This window comes from Hemiscyllium ocellatum, chromosome 23 (genome assembly GCF_020745735.1).
Source record: "Hemiscyllium ocellatum isolate sHemOce1 chromosome 23, sHemOce1.pat.X.cur, whole genome shotgun sequence".
Taxonomy (NCBI): Eukaryota; Metazoa; Chordata; class Chondrichthyes; order Orectolobiformes; family Hemiscylliidae; genus Hemiscyllium; species Hemiscyllium ocellatum.
In genome coordinates this window covers 42,341,244-42,357,508 of record NC_083423.1, presented here as the reverse complement: position 1 = coordinate 42,357,508, position 16,265 = coordinate 42,341,244, and the positions used below count along the sequence as shown (strand labels likewise).

The 16,265-nt window shown below is 40.9% G+C and overlaps 1 protein-coding gene across 1 annotated transcript in view; it reads left to right on the top strand.

Moving 5' to 3' along the window:
- Nucleotides 1-16,265, top strand: part of lrrk2 (leucine-rich repeat kinase 2) — a 140,690-nt gene that overhangs the window by 103,131 nt on the left and 21,294 nt on the right. Inside the window, exons 38-41 of the mRNA XM_060842940.1 lie at nucleotides 687-847; nucleotides 4,386-4,556; nucleotides 6,845-6,945; nucleotides 14,602-14,796. Of these exons, the coding sequence (XP_060698923.1) occupies nucleotides 687-847; nucleotides 4,386-4,556; nucleotides 6,845-6,945; nucleotides 14,602-14,796 (628 nt within the window). The remainder of the gene's footprint in view (nucleotides 1-686; nucleotides 848-4,385; nucleotides 4,557-6,844; nucleotides 6,946-14,601; nucleotides 14,797-16,265) is intronic.

Below are 16,265 nucleotides of genomic sequence, written 5' to 3'. Positions count from 1 at the left end.
TCTGCATGAAAAAGTTGGCCCTTTGGTCCCTTTTATGTCTTTCCCCTGTCAACCTAAACTATTGTTCTCACTCTAGTTCTGGACTCCCCCACCCCAGGGAAAAGACTTTGTCTATTTATCCTATCCATGTCCCTCATGATTTTATATATCTCTAAAAGGCTTTCCATCAGCCTCTGACTTTCCAGGGAAAACAGTCCCAGCCTGTTCAGCCTCTCCCTATAGCTCAAATCCTCCAACCCTGGCAACATCATTGTTAATCTTCTCTGAAACCTTTCAAGAAGTCCAGAGTTGCATGTGATATTCCAAGGACTAAAATAGCTTAATTTTGTTTCTTGGTAGATTTCCAATAATTACACCCAGACAATTAATCCTAAAGATAATGTCATCTTGTACAAAAACATTTTACTGCTGCAAACTTTATATTGTTACAGGCTTTACAGAGTTACATGTCAGCAATAAATCCCTGAAGCTTTATAATACGATAATTAATCGCTTGAAGTGACTTCTGCATTTTTGCTTAGTATTAGGCCAGATTCAGGTGATGAATAGAAATCATAGGTTTCTCATAAGTACTTACTGGATATATATCGATCAATTAGATTATTGCTTTCTCACTCCCAAGTATAAATTCTGTAAAATGCTTATGCTTGCCCTTGACTGTTAACACGTTATATCTTTTTTGACAGATATCTGCATTCATCAATGATAATTTATAGGGATTTGAAGCCTCACAATGTATTGCTGTTCAGTTTCAATCCTAACTCTGCTATAATTGCCAAAATTGCTGATTATGGAATTGCTCAGTACTGCAGCAGAATGGGAATCAAGAGCTCTGAAGGCACACCAGGTAGAAATTTACAAGTTTGAACAAATAGGATCCTCTGAACCATGTTTTATGATGAAAATTTCTGCTAAATTCCTCTCTGAAGCTTGATCAATTCATCGTGGCTTCTTGAAATTTTCCTGATCAAATCCCACTTACTTTCTATATTTAGAGATGTTTTCCAATCCTGGGATACTTGCAACTCTTCTTTGAACATGTACTGTGAATCTGCATTCGCTGCAATTGTTGGCGACTTATTTGAGAGGTGCATGACTGCAAGGAAAAAAGCATTTCCTCTTACCTAACCTAGTGCTGTGTATTCTAAATTTAAAGTGTAGGCCCAGTCTTTTTCCTACCTAATCTATCTAACTCTATTAACTTACTCATGTATACTAAATCTAATACTGTATTTTTCTTTAAAGCCGAAGTCCTCTGTGTCTGTGTTCTTCCAAAATGAAAGAAAGCAGTTCTGTTTATCTGATCTGGAAACCTAAGGACTTTAAAACTGAATATGGTTCTCTTCTGAAATGTTCCTTGCTCCCTTTATTTCGCGTCATGTCATAATTAAGAAAGTATGATGTGACTTAAAGGACAAGATTGTGGGTAGAGTATTTTGCCTCATCAATTGCTTTACCTATTCAATAAATCCAATTTCTTGTATGAAATCAAGGTTTTGTGAAGATTATATATTATTTTATTTTGCCTCTGCCCTTCACTTCTAGGATTGTGATCATCAAATCAAAATATATTAGTGAAAGAAGTAAAGAACAACTTGCATTTGAAACCAAACATCAGAATATTCCTCTAATTTTAGACATCTTATCATGATCAAGTACTGCTAGATAATATTAGATAGCAAATTTGTTTGTTTACCCTGCCCTATTTCTGTCTGCCCTTTTTGTTTCAAAACAAATTACTCTTATCCCTGCAAAGAGACTACTTTTGCTTCCTTAACCCTTGTCGATTAGTTCTAACTTCGGTGCCAGGTTTGAATTAAGACATTCTGCATGGAACAGATTGTATTGGAATTGGCAAATACATCTCACATCAGATTGTTTGTATAATGTACCACATATACTTGAGTAATAGTTGATCTCATGAAAAAATTGACCCCTTTCTTTGGCCAAATAACCTGGAATTTTCCATATATCTTGTGTAAAAGTCGACCCTAGTTCTTCACAGATAACGGATCAACATTTATGAGTCAGTGTGACAGCCGTCACATCCCGCTCTCACTTTTCAGTCTGTCATTTGTTATGCATCTGGTCTTCCAGTCCGCTGGCTGGTAAGTTCTGTTCTGGATTTTCAGAATGACCATAATTCATTTGTTTTCTTTATTCGTTTCGAGATCAGTTGGCCTTCTGCTAATCATGCAGTATGAATTTTGACAGGCATGAATTTCAGCCCCTCAAAAGTAATTTAACTTTGTTGTATTTCTGTTCGTCGAGCTGGGAGTTTTTGTTGCAAATGTTTCGTCCCCTTTCTAGGTGACATCTTCAGTGCTTGGGAGCCTCCTGTGAAGCGCTTCTGTGCTGCCCTATAATAGTGGTGTTATCCCAATCGAATTCGTGTTGTTTGTCATCTGAGTGTATGGCTACGAGGGATAGCTGGTTGTGTCGTTTCATGGCTAGTTGGTGTTCATGGATGCGGGTTGTTAGCTGTCTTCCTGTTTGTCCTATGTAGTGTTTTGTGCACTAGTGTACAAAATTCCATGCAAGGACTGCACAAAACACTACATAGGACAAACAGGAAGACAGCTAACAACCCGCATCCATGAACACCAACTAGCCACGAAACGACACGACCAGCTATCCCTCGTAGCCATACACTCAGATGACAAACAACACGAATTCAATTGGGACAACACCACTATTATAGGACAGGCCAAACAGAGAACAGCCAGGGAATTCCTAGAGGCATGGCACTCATCCACAAATTCCATCAACAGACATATCGACCTAGACCCTATATACCGGCCACTGCAGCGGACAGCAACTGACAACCGGAAGCGGCAGATTCAAACCACTACAAATGCTGGAGGAATCAGCACAGAAGCGCTTCACAGGAGGCTCCCAAGCACTGAAGATGTCACCTAGAAAGGGGACGAAATGTTTGCAACAAAAACTCCCAGCTCGGCGAACAGAACCACAACAATGAGCACCTGAGCTACAAATCTTCTCACAAACTTTAATTTAACTTTAAAACGTAGTCAAAAAATTCAACTATTACTCAAATATACGTGGTATTTAAAAACAATATTGAGTAAGTGAAAAATCACTATTGCAGTGTTTCACAATCAGTAACAACACTGAAATATTAAAAAGGAGCAAGTAGCTTCCTGGAAAGTGCATATGTCGAGATTTTGAAAGTTGGAATGGCAATAAAACACTGGAATGAATTCAGTGGCCCAAACTGACTTCAGTTGATAAATTTATGCACCAATGATTTTAGCAGAATGGAATTAAACCTTATCATAAAGATGTATTATATTTATCTTGGGAATTTGAAATTTAAAATAAAAGTAAAATAGATATGTGCTTTCAGATCTGTGAGGGTAAATGCATTTTTCTTTAGGAGGTCAGAAAGTTGTTTAGAACAAACAAAATTTTCAAGACAAGTTGATTCAGTCCAGTAATCGGGAGGGTATCTGTGAAGTTAAGGAAGAGGCTGAATATGCTGGGGCTGTTTTCCCTGGAGCTGAGGGGTAACCTCAAATCATGAAGGACATGGATAGGGTAAATAGATAGGATCTGTTTCCCTGGGTGGGGGAGTGCAGAACTACAGGGCATAGCTTTATGGTGAGAGGGGCAAGTCTTAAAGGGACTTAAGGGGCAGCTTTTTCATGCAGAGGGTGATGTATGTATGGAATGTGCTGCCAGAGGAAGTGGCAGAGGTTGGGACAATTATAACATTTAAAAAGTCCAGGATGGATATATGAATAGAAAGGGTTGAGAGGAATATGGGCCAAGTGCTGGCAAATAAGACTAGATTAATTTAGGAAATCTGGTTGGCATGGCCAAGTTGGACCAAAGGGTCTGTTTCCGTGCTTTTAGAGTCATCTCTATGACTCTAATTGATGAGGTGTTTGCTAAGCTGAATTTTTGTGACATATCAGAAAACAGACCAAAGGCCATGAGTGTTTTTGAGTTCTGTTTAGAAATATCAGATTTAAGAATAAAAGAATAATGGAACAATTTTACACTAGCAGAAGGACACTTTATTGGGAATGAGTATCTGTAAAGGATATTGCTGTGTAGATTTGAAGAGTTTGTTTGCTGTTTTATGTTAAAAACTTTATAAACTGTCTTCAAAGCTTTTTTTTTATTTTGAGGGATAAAGTTATATTTTTAACTAAAAAAGTAGTGACAGCATGTGAATTTGTTCAGTGACTAACCATCATGGTAATCAACTGCAAAAGCAAAGCCTATAATAATGAAGCTAGGTTTTGAAGCCATGGGATCTGACTTTGTCCAGTATTACAGTCAGCTAGAATCCTCATATTTTTATGTTAGCTTGACTAAGTGTTTCTGAATTTACATAATCATTATTTTTTGTTTGCTAGGATTTCGAGCACCAGAAGTTGCTCAAGGAAATGTCATTTATAATCATCAGGCTGATGTTTATTCATTTGGATTGCTTTTATATGATCTGATTACTAATGGTGAAAGAATCTCTTATGGAATGAAGTTTCCAAATGACTTTGATGAGATGGCGATTCAGGGGAAATTGCCAGGTAAAATTTTTAAATTGGTGAATGACAAAATAATTTTTATTTAAATTTTGTATAAAAAACATAATGATTTCTTTTTCATCCCAGTACTTTTTTTTAGAAAATGTTGGTTAGATTACATTAAGCATTCCTCTGAAGACCAGTATTATTGCACAACATGACATGTGATTTATGACTAATTCCATTTTATCTTCCTCTTAGGCGAAGCTGTAGTTTAGAATTGTGTCTGATGATAAAGTTGTGGTTCCTAACATCAGGACAATTACCAAGAACACATTGTCACTTTTGATGAAATCATGATCTTTTGATTGCTAAAGCATAACCTTCTAGAATTGAGAAAAGAAAGAAATTGAAGTAACACACAATACACAAATATCAAAATGGGCTTGGTTCTGCAAACTTGACACTGAGCTTGAATTGTTCTTAGTCCCAAGGAAAATCTTCTTGGAAAACTGCATAGGTTTTAAACAAAAGATTATTTGACCTGAAAAATTAACATTCTTTCTCTCTGCACACACACTGTCTGACTTAATATTTCCAGCACTTACTATTTATATTTTTGATTTCCAACATCTTCAGTATTTTGCCTTTATAGAAAGTCCTCATTTATCCTTGCCCGAATTAACAGTATTTAACTTTAATGCCATTACAGGTGGCTGATGACGGAGCAGTGCTGTAAAAGCTAGTGCTTCCAAATAGACCTGTTGGATTATAATCTGATGTTGTGTGATTTTTAACTTTGGCCAGTCCCATACAACACTGGCTCCTCCATGTCATACTTAAATAGTAACAGTATATCCATTTCTATGACCTGCCTGCTGACAATATCTTTACCCTCATGTCTCCACTCCTGCATGCAATGCTAAATTCTCTGTCCTTTCTCTAACTCCTATTCTACCTTCTTCTAACTTCTAACATCTCTGGTGTTTGTTGCCACCACTGGAGATTCTTCCTGTTCAAGTTGGCATTCCATTTTCTACCAGGTTTTTGCCCCAACTTTTACCCCAGCCCTCTTGTCACACCAAGCCAGCTCCTGTTCCTGTCCTCTGTTCTGATTTTTAACATCTCCAGTGTCCATTGCCATGACCAGGTACTTTCTGCTCTGCTGTTCTGCTGACTCCCATTCTGAACTCATTTTGAAGTCTTAAGCGCTATCTAGTGGCAGAAAATAGTCAGTGCAAGTAGTCCTGGGTTTCTGCCATTAGATGGAAATTGATCAATTAAAATCTCCTCAGCTGAGTGTAATTTTAAAATTTGCAGTGATTATTTCTTTGTTTCTTTCTATATTTTAAGATGGATTTTACTTTACAGGATATTTTGTTTATGAATGTAGGCATTTCCTCTTAGCATCTGCAGTCCTCACTTTCTCCTACCATCTGCAGTCCTCACTTTCTCCTAGATATCTGCAGTCCTTACTTTCTCCAAGACATCTGTAGTCTTCACTTTCTCCTAGGCATCTGCAGTCCTCACTTTTTCCGAGACTCCAGCATCTGCAGTCCTCACTTTCTCCTAGGCATCTGCAGTCCTCACTTTCTCCAAGACATCTGCAGTCCTCACTTTCTCCTAGAAGATTTTCTCCTACTGCGAATCCTCTTGCAAGGATGCCTTCCTTGAAGAAGCTCTCTTCCTCCCTGTACAAGGATTTCAGTGAGTCCCTCTCTCACTGCACACCCCAGGTCATCTCCTCTGCCCAGAAGCTCTTCAGCCACGTTCTCAAATAGACTCGCAACCACAGCCACATCTCCTTCCTCAGCATCTGTCTACAGAACCGACTCATCCCGCACGGACTCCGGACTACGTTCAGACCAACAAAATTTGGACCCAACCAGGACAACCAGTACCTACAACAAATCCGAAGCCTCCAGCAACAGACCTCCCTCCAGCAACACATTTACATTTCGGAATGTACACCATTTTAACTTGATAATTTCTTAAAACTATTTTCTGATGTCAAAAGTCCTGAAGTACTGAACATTAGAGTTTCGTTTATATTTTGAATTATTTTACAACTTATTGATGGTAGAAATACATAGCATGTGCGGTACAGTATTTACAACGGTGTTGTTTTTTGTTCTGAACAAGAAATATCTGAAGGAACCTAACTCTACTTTTAGCATGGATTGCGATGGGAACCTAAAATTCACTTAGTAATTTCACTTTCAGTCACAATTTTCAGGAAAGCAACGATTTTAAATGATGAGTTCTGTTCATATTTTATGCCCGTTGTAAGATGTAGACTTTTGAAAGCGTCATTTACTTGAATGTAACATGCAATGTTTGTTTCTTTTTAGATCCAGTCAAAGAATTTGATTGTGCTCCATGGCCCACTGTCCAAAGTTTAATTGATGATTGTTTGAGGCAAAACCCTGAGGACAGGCCACCAGCTTCTCAGGTAAGAATTTACAAAAATAGTAAACTAACGTGTAAACCAAAATAATCTACAAATGATAATGTGTTCGGGATCAGTGGTGCTGGAAGAGCACAGCAGTTCAGGCAGCATCCAAGGAGCAGTGAAATCGACGTTTCGGGCAAAAGCCCTTCATCAGGAATAAAGGCAGAGAGCCTGAAGTGTGGAGCGATAAGCTAGAGGAGGGTGGGGGTGGGGAGAAAGTAGCATAGAGTACAATAGGTGAGTGGGGGAGGGGATGAAGGTGATAGGTCATGGAGGAGAGGGTGGAGTGGATAGGTGGAAAAGGAGATAGGCAGGTAGGATACGTCCGGACAAGTCATGGGGACAGTGCTGAGCTGGAAGTTTGGAACTAGGGTGAGGTGGGGGAAGGGGAAATGAGGAAACTGTTGAAGTCCACATTGATGCCCTGGGGTTGAAGTGTTCCGAGGCAAAAGATGAGGCGTTCTTCCTCCAGGCATCTGGTGGTGAGGGAGCGGCGGTGAAGGAGGCCCAGGATCTCCATGTCCTCGGCAGAGTGGGAGGGGGAGATATGGTTGCGGTATGGTTGATTGGTGCGGGTGTCCCGGAGATGTTCCCTGAAGCGCTGTGCTAGGAGGTGCCCAGTCTCCCCAATGTAGAGGAGACCGTATCGGGAGCAATGGATACAATAAATGATATTAGTGGATGCGCAGGTAAAACTTTGATGGATGTGGAAGGCTCCTTTAGGGCCTTGGATAGAAGTGAGGGAGGAGGTGTGGGCGTGGGTTTTACAGTTCCTGCGGTAGCAGGGGAAGGTACCAAGATGGGAGGGTGGGTTGTAGGGGGGCATGGACCTGATCAGGTAGTCACAGAGGGAACGGTCTTTGCGGAAGGCAGAAAGGGGTGGGGAGGTAAATATATCCCTGGTGGTGGGTCTTTTTGGAGGTGGCAGAAATGTTGGCGGATGATTTGGTTTATGCGAATGTTGGTAGGGTGGAAGGTGAGCATCAGGGGCGTTCTGTCCTTATTACGGTTGGAGGGGTGGGGGCTGAGGGCGGAGGTGCGAGATGTGGACGCGATGCGTTTGAGGACATCTTTAACCACGTGGGAAGGGAAATTGCGGTCTCTAAAGAAGGAGGCCATCTGGTGTGTTCTGTGGTAGAACTGGTCCTCCTGAGAGCAGATACGGCGGAGGAATTGGGAATACGGAATGGCATTTTTGCAAGAGGTAGGGTAGGAAGAGGTGTAATCCAGGTAGCTGTGGGAGTCGGTGGGTTTGTAAAAAAATGTCAGTGTCAAGTCAGTTGTCATTAATGGAGATGGAGAGGTCCAGGAAGGGGAGGGAGGTGTCAGAGATGGTCCAAGTAAATTTAAGATCAGGGGTGGAATGCGTTGGTGAAGTTGATGAATTGCTCAACCTCCTCGCGGGAGAACGAGGTGGCACCAATGCAGTCATCAGTGTAACGGAGGAAGAGATGGGGAGTGGTGCTGGTGTAATTACAGAAGATCAACTGTTCTACGTAGCCAACAAAGAGACAGACATAGCTGGGGTCCATATGTGTGCCCATGGCTACCCCTTTGGTCTGGAGGAAGTGGGAGGATTCGAAGGAGAAATTGTTAAGGGTGAGGACCAGTTCGGCCAAACGAATGAGAGTGTCGGTGGAAGGGTACTGTTGGGGACGTCTGGAGAGGACAAAACGGAGGGCTTGGAGGCCCTGGTTATGGCGGATGGAGGTGTAGAGGGATTGGATATCCACGGTATTACAAACCCACTGACTCCCACAGCTACCTGGATTACACCTCTTCCCACCCTACCTCTTGCAAAAAATGCCATCCCATATTCCCAATTCTTCCGCCTCCGCCATATCTGCTCTCAGGAGGACCAGTTCTACCACAGAGCACACCAGATGGCCTCCTTCTTTAGAGACTGCAGTTTCCCTTCCCACGTGGTTAAAGATGCCCTCCAATGTATCTCGTCCACATCCCGCACCTCTGCCCTCAGACGCCATCCCTCCAACCATAACAAGGACAGAACGCCCCTGATGCTCACCTTCCACCCTACCAACCTTCGCATAAACCAAATCATCCGCCGATATTTTCGCCACCTCCAAAAAGACCCACCACCAGGGATATATTTCCCTCCCCACCCCTTTTCGCCTTCCGCAAAGACCATTCCCTCCGTGACTACCTGGTCAGGTCCAAGCCCCCCTACAACCCACCCTCCCATCTTGGCACCTTCCCCTGCCACCGCAGGAACTGTAAAACCCACGCCCACACCTCCTCCCTCACCTCTATCCAAGGCCTTAAAGGAGCCTTCCATATCCATCAAAGTTTTACCTGTGCATCCACTAATATCATTTATTGTATCTGTTGCTCCCGATGTGGTCTCCTCTACATTGGGGAGACTGGGCGCTTCCTAGCAGAGCGCTTCAGGGAACATCTCTGGGACACCCGCACCAATCAACCATACTGCCCCGTGGCCCAACATTTCAACTCCCCCTCCCACTCTGCAGAGGGCATGGAGGTCCTGGGCTTCCTTCACCGCTGCTCCCTCACCCAGACACCTGGAGGAAGAACACCTCATCTTCCGCCTCGGAACACTTCAACCCCAGGGCATCAATGTGGACTTCAACAGTTTCCACATTTCCCCTTCCCCCACCTAGTTCCAAACTTCCAGCTCGGCACTGTCCCCATGACTTGTCCGGACGTATCCTACCTGCCTATCTCCTTTTCCACCTATCCACTCCACCCTCTCCTCCCTGACCTATCACCTTCATCCCCTCCCCCATTCACCTATTGTACTCTGTGCAACTTTCTCCCCACCCCCACCCTCCTCTAGCTTATCTCTCCACGCTTCAGGCTCTCTGCCTTTATTCCTGATGAAGGGCTTTTGCTCGAAACATCGATTTCGCTGCTCCTTGGATGCTGCCTGAACTGCTGTGCTCTTCCAGCACCACTAATCCAGAATCTGGTTTACAGCATCTGCAGTCATTGTTTTTACCTAAATGATAAAGTGTGTCCATCTGCAAATGGAGTTCGAATGAAATTTAATCCATTCGGATGCATTCGTGTAATATGTAGTTTATAAAATTAATCAAAAAGTCTTCGATCTTGAGGATATTATCTATATAGTGTATAGCTGCTAGTACTTTCGCTGGGGCAGTTTTTTTTATCTTTAGCGTGTTCTGCAGTGCGGAAGCCCACTCTTGGCCACATCCATAAATGGTGAGGAAACATGCACAAATACACTTGGATTCTGCATAGAGTAAATTTGATGTGCCAAATTGATTTTGCCTCCCTTATTTTTTTTGTGTGTTCTTAAATTCCAGAATTAAGCAGTGATCCAATTAGAGGCAATTAATGAGGAACTAATCTGGCTAGGAAACAGTTCAGTTATTTTAAGAATAAAGAAAATATCAAAGTGTCAGGCTGTCTAAGGATAAACTAACACATTTTCACAGTCATTGCTGCCAAATCCGTAGATGTTATTCAATTACATCTCCATTTGGAATTATATTTTTTTTGGGTTTCCAATATTACATAGCTATGTTATTTGTATTTAATGAGTTATTTGATAAAACTAAGCATGTGTGAAGGAATCGATGGTTATGGCAAACTTCTCTGACAATAAAGACAATAGTGTCAATCTTACTCAATGAAGTTTAATGCTGAGTGTAATTTTAAAATTTGCAGTGATTATTTCTTTGTTTCTTTCTATATTTTAAGATGGATTTTACTTTACAGGATATTTTGTTTATGAATGTAGGCATTTCCTCCTAGCATCTGCAGTCCTCACTTTCTCCTATCATCTGCAGTCCTCACTTTCTCCTAGACATCAGCAGTCCTCACTTTCTCCAAGACTCTAGCATCTGCAGTCCTCACTTTCTCCTAGACATCAGCAGTCCTCACTTTCTCCAAGACTCTAGCATCTGCAGTCCTCACTTTCTCCTAGACATCAGCAGTCCTCACTTTCTCCAAGACTCTAGCATCTGCAGTCCTCACTTTCTCCTAGACATCTGCAGTCTTCACTTTCTCTTAGGCATCTGCAGTCCTCACTTTCTCCGAGACTGCAGCATCTGTCTCGCATTGTCCCATTGTGAGTGTGGTGATATTTAATCAGATGGGAGGGTGGCAGTTGGAGACTTCACAAGAAGGAGCACAGGGGCTCTTGTCAGCTATCCAGCCAGTAGGAGAGACCCTGTCACCTGGGAGTCTTAAACACATATTATTACAATGTTTGTTTAAATGTCCCTTTATCTACTCCTGATGGTTCTTACAAAAATGATGTTTTAGGATGGGCAGAGAGAAATTGTCTTACAGAATAATTTTGTTGAGATGTTTCAGTACAAAAGAAAATGAAAGCTTTCTGTTGCTTGGTTCTAATGAGAAAGGCTGAGGTCACCTATCTATTATTGCCAAAGTAGAGGAATAATGGATTATTTAGACAGCTGTTTAAAAATAAATCAATTATGAAGAAATTGAATAATCATGATTTTAGGGTAACAGGATATGCTAATTAATTTAGTTGTATTCTACATTGCATTTTCACCCTAAACCAGGCTTTACAAATCTATCTCATATTTTTGTTTTGATAGTGGTGATTTCAAATTGGCATGATTCCCAAATACGCTTCTGTTTCCTGCAATAAATCAGTTGAATTGAGCTTTTTAAACTGTTTTTACTGAGTGAGTCTGGTTTACATTAGAACCAGTTCTGAAACCTTCATTTATCTCATTGCATGTTTTTTTTGGTCTAAAAAGAATTCTTGGCAAAATAGCAACTAAATCATTATTTTACTTCCTCATGTAATCAGGCATTTCTGTTATATCAGCCATGAGAACCTGTTTTCTATCTGCCCTGAAAACAGTTGATGTTTTCTGTAAATACCAACTGGACAGAATTGAAACGCTTACATCATGAGTTCCAGCCACACTTATGATGCTAACCACATAATTGAGGCAAACACTGCAAAGCAATACTGAAGAAATACTACATGGGCAGCATTAGAGTGCTTTGGGTAAAATGTTGAACTTGTGCCATACTTGCCAATTCCAGTGGTTTAGTAATTGTTGAACATCCCAAAATAATACAGAGAAAAGTGTAAAGTTCTTGCATATTCCCGTACCTTGATCGCAGTGCTTCTTTGTAGGATTTTGATGTGAAATGACTGCATTGCTGCTTCAACAATCCAGTAGACTTCAAAAATCAAATTGGAACAGCTTTTAGCCACTTAAGAAATGAAGTAAGGCATTGTAAATGATTTGCCTCTTTTCTTTGGGGCCTATAAAATTCCACATTGGGCTGAGTTTTTAGTTTTCTCAAAATTTGATCAGATGAACCTGAGAATTCAGAAATGAGTAGAGGGGATTGGATGACTCATTTTGGCAGTGATTGGAAGTTGATGATGTATTGGTCCCTGGGAGGCAGGGAGTGGAGAAGCTCAATAGTTGGGAATGTTGGAGATTTGTTGACAAGATCAGAGGCGTCTGGATGGGAATTGCAGACTTTCGGGAGACTTGGGAGGGAGGTTGGAATGTGGACAACAACAGAGACTCCTCATGCCAGCTGGATCCAGGAGTTTGGTGGAAAGGCAGTTACGTCCAGAATCTGCCAAAACGTCATTTAGATCATGCTGAGGAGAACTGCCAACCCTAGTGAAAATCAAAAAGCACACAAAAAAATGAGATTTGAGATGTATGTGCAGTCAAATCAAACCTGTATTGCTTCCTTACCATGTTTTACGTGCAGTTAAACCAAGTCTGCACCTCACCATATGGTAGATTTCTATCACAAATCCTTCTAAGTATAAGAATCCGCAGGATCTAGTGTGATAAAGGAAAAATATTTCCTCATCTAATGAGAAGGGACTCTTGTGTCAAATAAGATGTTGTTGGTTTTGTGTTGGCAACTAGTTGCAAGTTGTATTGTGTGATTGACATTGTTACAGAGTTGATAAAGAGGACTGGGATATTAGGCCTCGCGCCTTTGAAATCCTAGGTAAAAACAATGACTGCAGATGCTGGAAACCAGATCCTGGATTAATGGTGCTGGAAAAGCACAGCAGTTCAGGCAGCGTCCGAGGAGCAGTACAATCGACGTTTCCAGCAAAAGCCCTTCATCAGGAATACAGGCAGAGTGCCTGAGGGTTTTTTCCCGAAACGTCGATTTTACTGCTCCTCGGATGCTGCCTGAACTGCTGTGCTTTTCGAGCTCCACTAATCCAGAATCCTTTGTATTCCTAAACTGCTTTGCTCACTAAGCTATATGAAATCATCATTAGTGGTCAGTCTTAAGGTGCTTCTCAGAATTAACTGTTTCAAACCCTTCCACCCTTGCACAACAATGCACAACCTCATTATCAGATTTAATCTGCCTCCTTGAAACTGGTTGATTGTCCATTGACCTGGTCGTCATTGAAGCTGGAAATGGGCACATTGCAGGTGGCTTTGGTTTTGGAAACAAATTTCTCAGACTTTAATCCTCATATTTTTTGATTTTAGCCAAGATTAAAATTCCTTCCATTGGTTGGAATAAACTTGTGCATAACTCGATAATGATGATTGGTATCTTTTATTGAAACTTTAAATTGATATAATTAACTTTTGATTGTGTCTATTTCTTGGATAGATTTTGCAAGTATTCTGCAGTTTTGGGTTTTAAATCTGAGAGTGAGCCGGTATTTCTATTTGTTGCAGGACATCATCTAGTCTCTTCCTAATGCACATAATTGCAGAGCATAAAGCTTATCAAACTATGCCACAAAATTGAGCATCTCTGAAGGCAGAGCTTATTTTGTTGTAAGGAAGTTGTCCTTCTGTGTTTGGAGTTAAGAGAAATTACAGGAGCAGATTGGACGCATCCTTAGTTCACTTGAGTTATACTATATTCTTGTTGGCAATGCTCTCTAGTCCATTAATTTAGAGCCAAAAGAACAGCAGCACATCATGCATCAATATACACTGTTATAGAATATGTAAAGGCAGGTTTGATTCCGCCACTCTGTAGAAAATACGAAAGAAAGAGTCTTCATTGGATTTCTGTCCTTTGATAACCAAACCAAGACCAAATCAGTGGCCCAGGCTAAGGCACTGCGGATATGGGTTCAAATCCCAATCCTTAAGTTTGATTCAAATGTTTAGAATATAAAGCTGGACTTGGTAATGGTGACCATGCTAAATATTATCAATTATTGTTAAAACCCACTTGGGTCACTGTAATGTCTTTTTAGTAAGGAAACCTGCCATCTTACATGTTATGTGTGACACCAGATCCCCAACAATGTGATTGAATCTTAACAACCCTCTGCCTGAACTGCTGTGCTCTTCCAGCACCACTGATCCAGAATCTGGTTTCCAGCATCTGCAGTCATTATTTTTAGCCCTCTGAAATAACCTGGCACGTCACTCATTTCAAGATGGACAACAGGAATTAGATATGGATGACAAATGTTGATGTGTCTGCTATGCCTACATCCCATGAAAAAAATAAAAAAAACAAGTTGTAGTTTGGGACAGGAGAACTATTATTTATTTACTGAAATGTAAAGATTTCAAGTGATATGTTGGAGAGACTTTTACAAAATATATACTTTGAATATTTTCACTATAAATGGCATCAAAAAATATTAAACGATACTGTCGCTCTTTTAAGTGTGTACTTATGCACCCTTTTTTTCTGTAGGTGTATGAGACTCTGAATTCAGCAGAGCTACTTTGTTTGAAGAGAAGAATGATAGTCCCTGGTAACCTCACAGCAGAGTGCATGGTAGCTACAAGCTCTGTTTGCAGAACGCCGCGTGTCTGGATTGGCAGTGGACAACGAGACAAGGCACAACTCTCCTGTTTAGAATTGGACACTGATGGACAGGCTATTGTGGTATGTAAAGAAGTGTAATATTTCATGAAAAATAAGTTGGAACTCCCATACCATAAGGAAAATTACGTAGTAGACAGATGTTTGATCCCCTAACCTAGTGATAATGGTAGACTATTGGGCCTTTAGTTTGTAGATTGTCCTCAAGTACAGTCTTGCTGCTACTGATGTCCCACAGTGCCCTGTGAAAGCCCAACCTTGAGTTGCTAGATCAGTTTGGAATCTGTTCCATTTTGCATAGTGGTTGTGTCATACATTGGCTCGTTGTAGAACGATCCAAATGAGTGAGTTTTAGTGAACAGGATAAATAGTATTAAGTTAGCAAGCTCTCAGAGAAGAAGAAACAGCAATAAGCCACAAAAAAGAGAAACAAAAATATAACGGCACATGGGCTATAGCGGTTGTAGAAGACCACTTACTGCCATCTTCTCAGGGCAACTAGCAGTGGCCAATGAATGCTGGCCAGCCAATGATGCCGACATCTGTTGAGTGAGAGAGAAAAAAAACAGGCATCAAACAGCCAGGCAAAATAAAAATTGATGAAATAATGAATGGTTTTGACAGAACAGAAATTGTCTTTCAATTTGTTATCCGTATATATGAAATGTAAAAGAAAAATAAGGAAAGAAGATATAAATAAGTCTGTGATATCAAGAAGCTGCTGTATCTGCCATATAACAGTCACGCTGTTGCACATTTGGCATCATACTCATGCTGAGTAGTAAATTATGAAAAAGCATATCATGGAACAGAATCATTCTTCCCAATGATCAGCACAAAACAAATTCAGAAATTGCTGACAAAGGACAGCAGGTCTGGCAACATCTGTAGAGAGAAATCAGAATTAATGCTTGGGTCCAGTGACCCTTCCTCAGAACTAATGGTAGCTAGTAAAGTTTTTTTTTAATGCAGAAGATAGAGTGGGGACTTATCGTGTATCCTGGTGGCTAACTTTCTTCCTGTTTGTCCTACGTAGTGTTTGTGGCAGTCCTTGCATAGAATTTTGTAGATGACATTGGTTTTGACCATGGGTTGTACTGGGTCTTTTAAGTTTGTTAGTTTTTGTTTGAGAGTGTTGGTGGGTTTGTATGCTACTACAATTCTGAGGGGTCTTAGTAGTCTGGCTGTCATTTCTGAAACTTCTTTGATGTATGGTAAGGTGGTTAGGGTTTCTGGCTGTGTTTGGTCTGCTTGTTATGGTTTGTTCTTGAGGAATCTGTGATAGGTGGAGATACAGCCCAAGGAGAGCAAGAACAATAGTTGGACAGACAAAGAAGTGGGCAATGATCAGCTTAGGTGATTGAATAGCTACTAATGTGGACTATTAGTGGTTAACGAGTAAAAAATGAGGTCTGCAGATGCTGGAGATCACAGCTGCAAATGTGTTGCTGGTCAAAGCACAGCAGGCCAGGCAGCATCTCAGGAATAGAGAATTCGACGTTTCGTTCATTCCTGATGAAGGGCTTATGCTC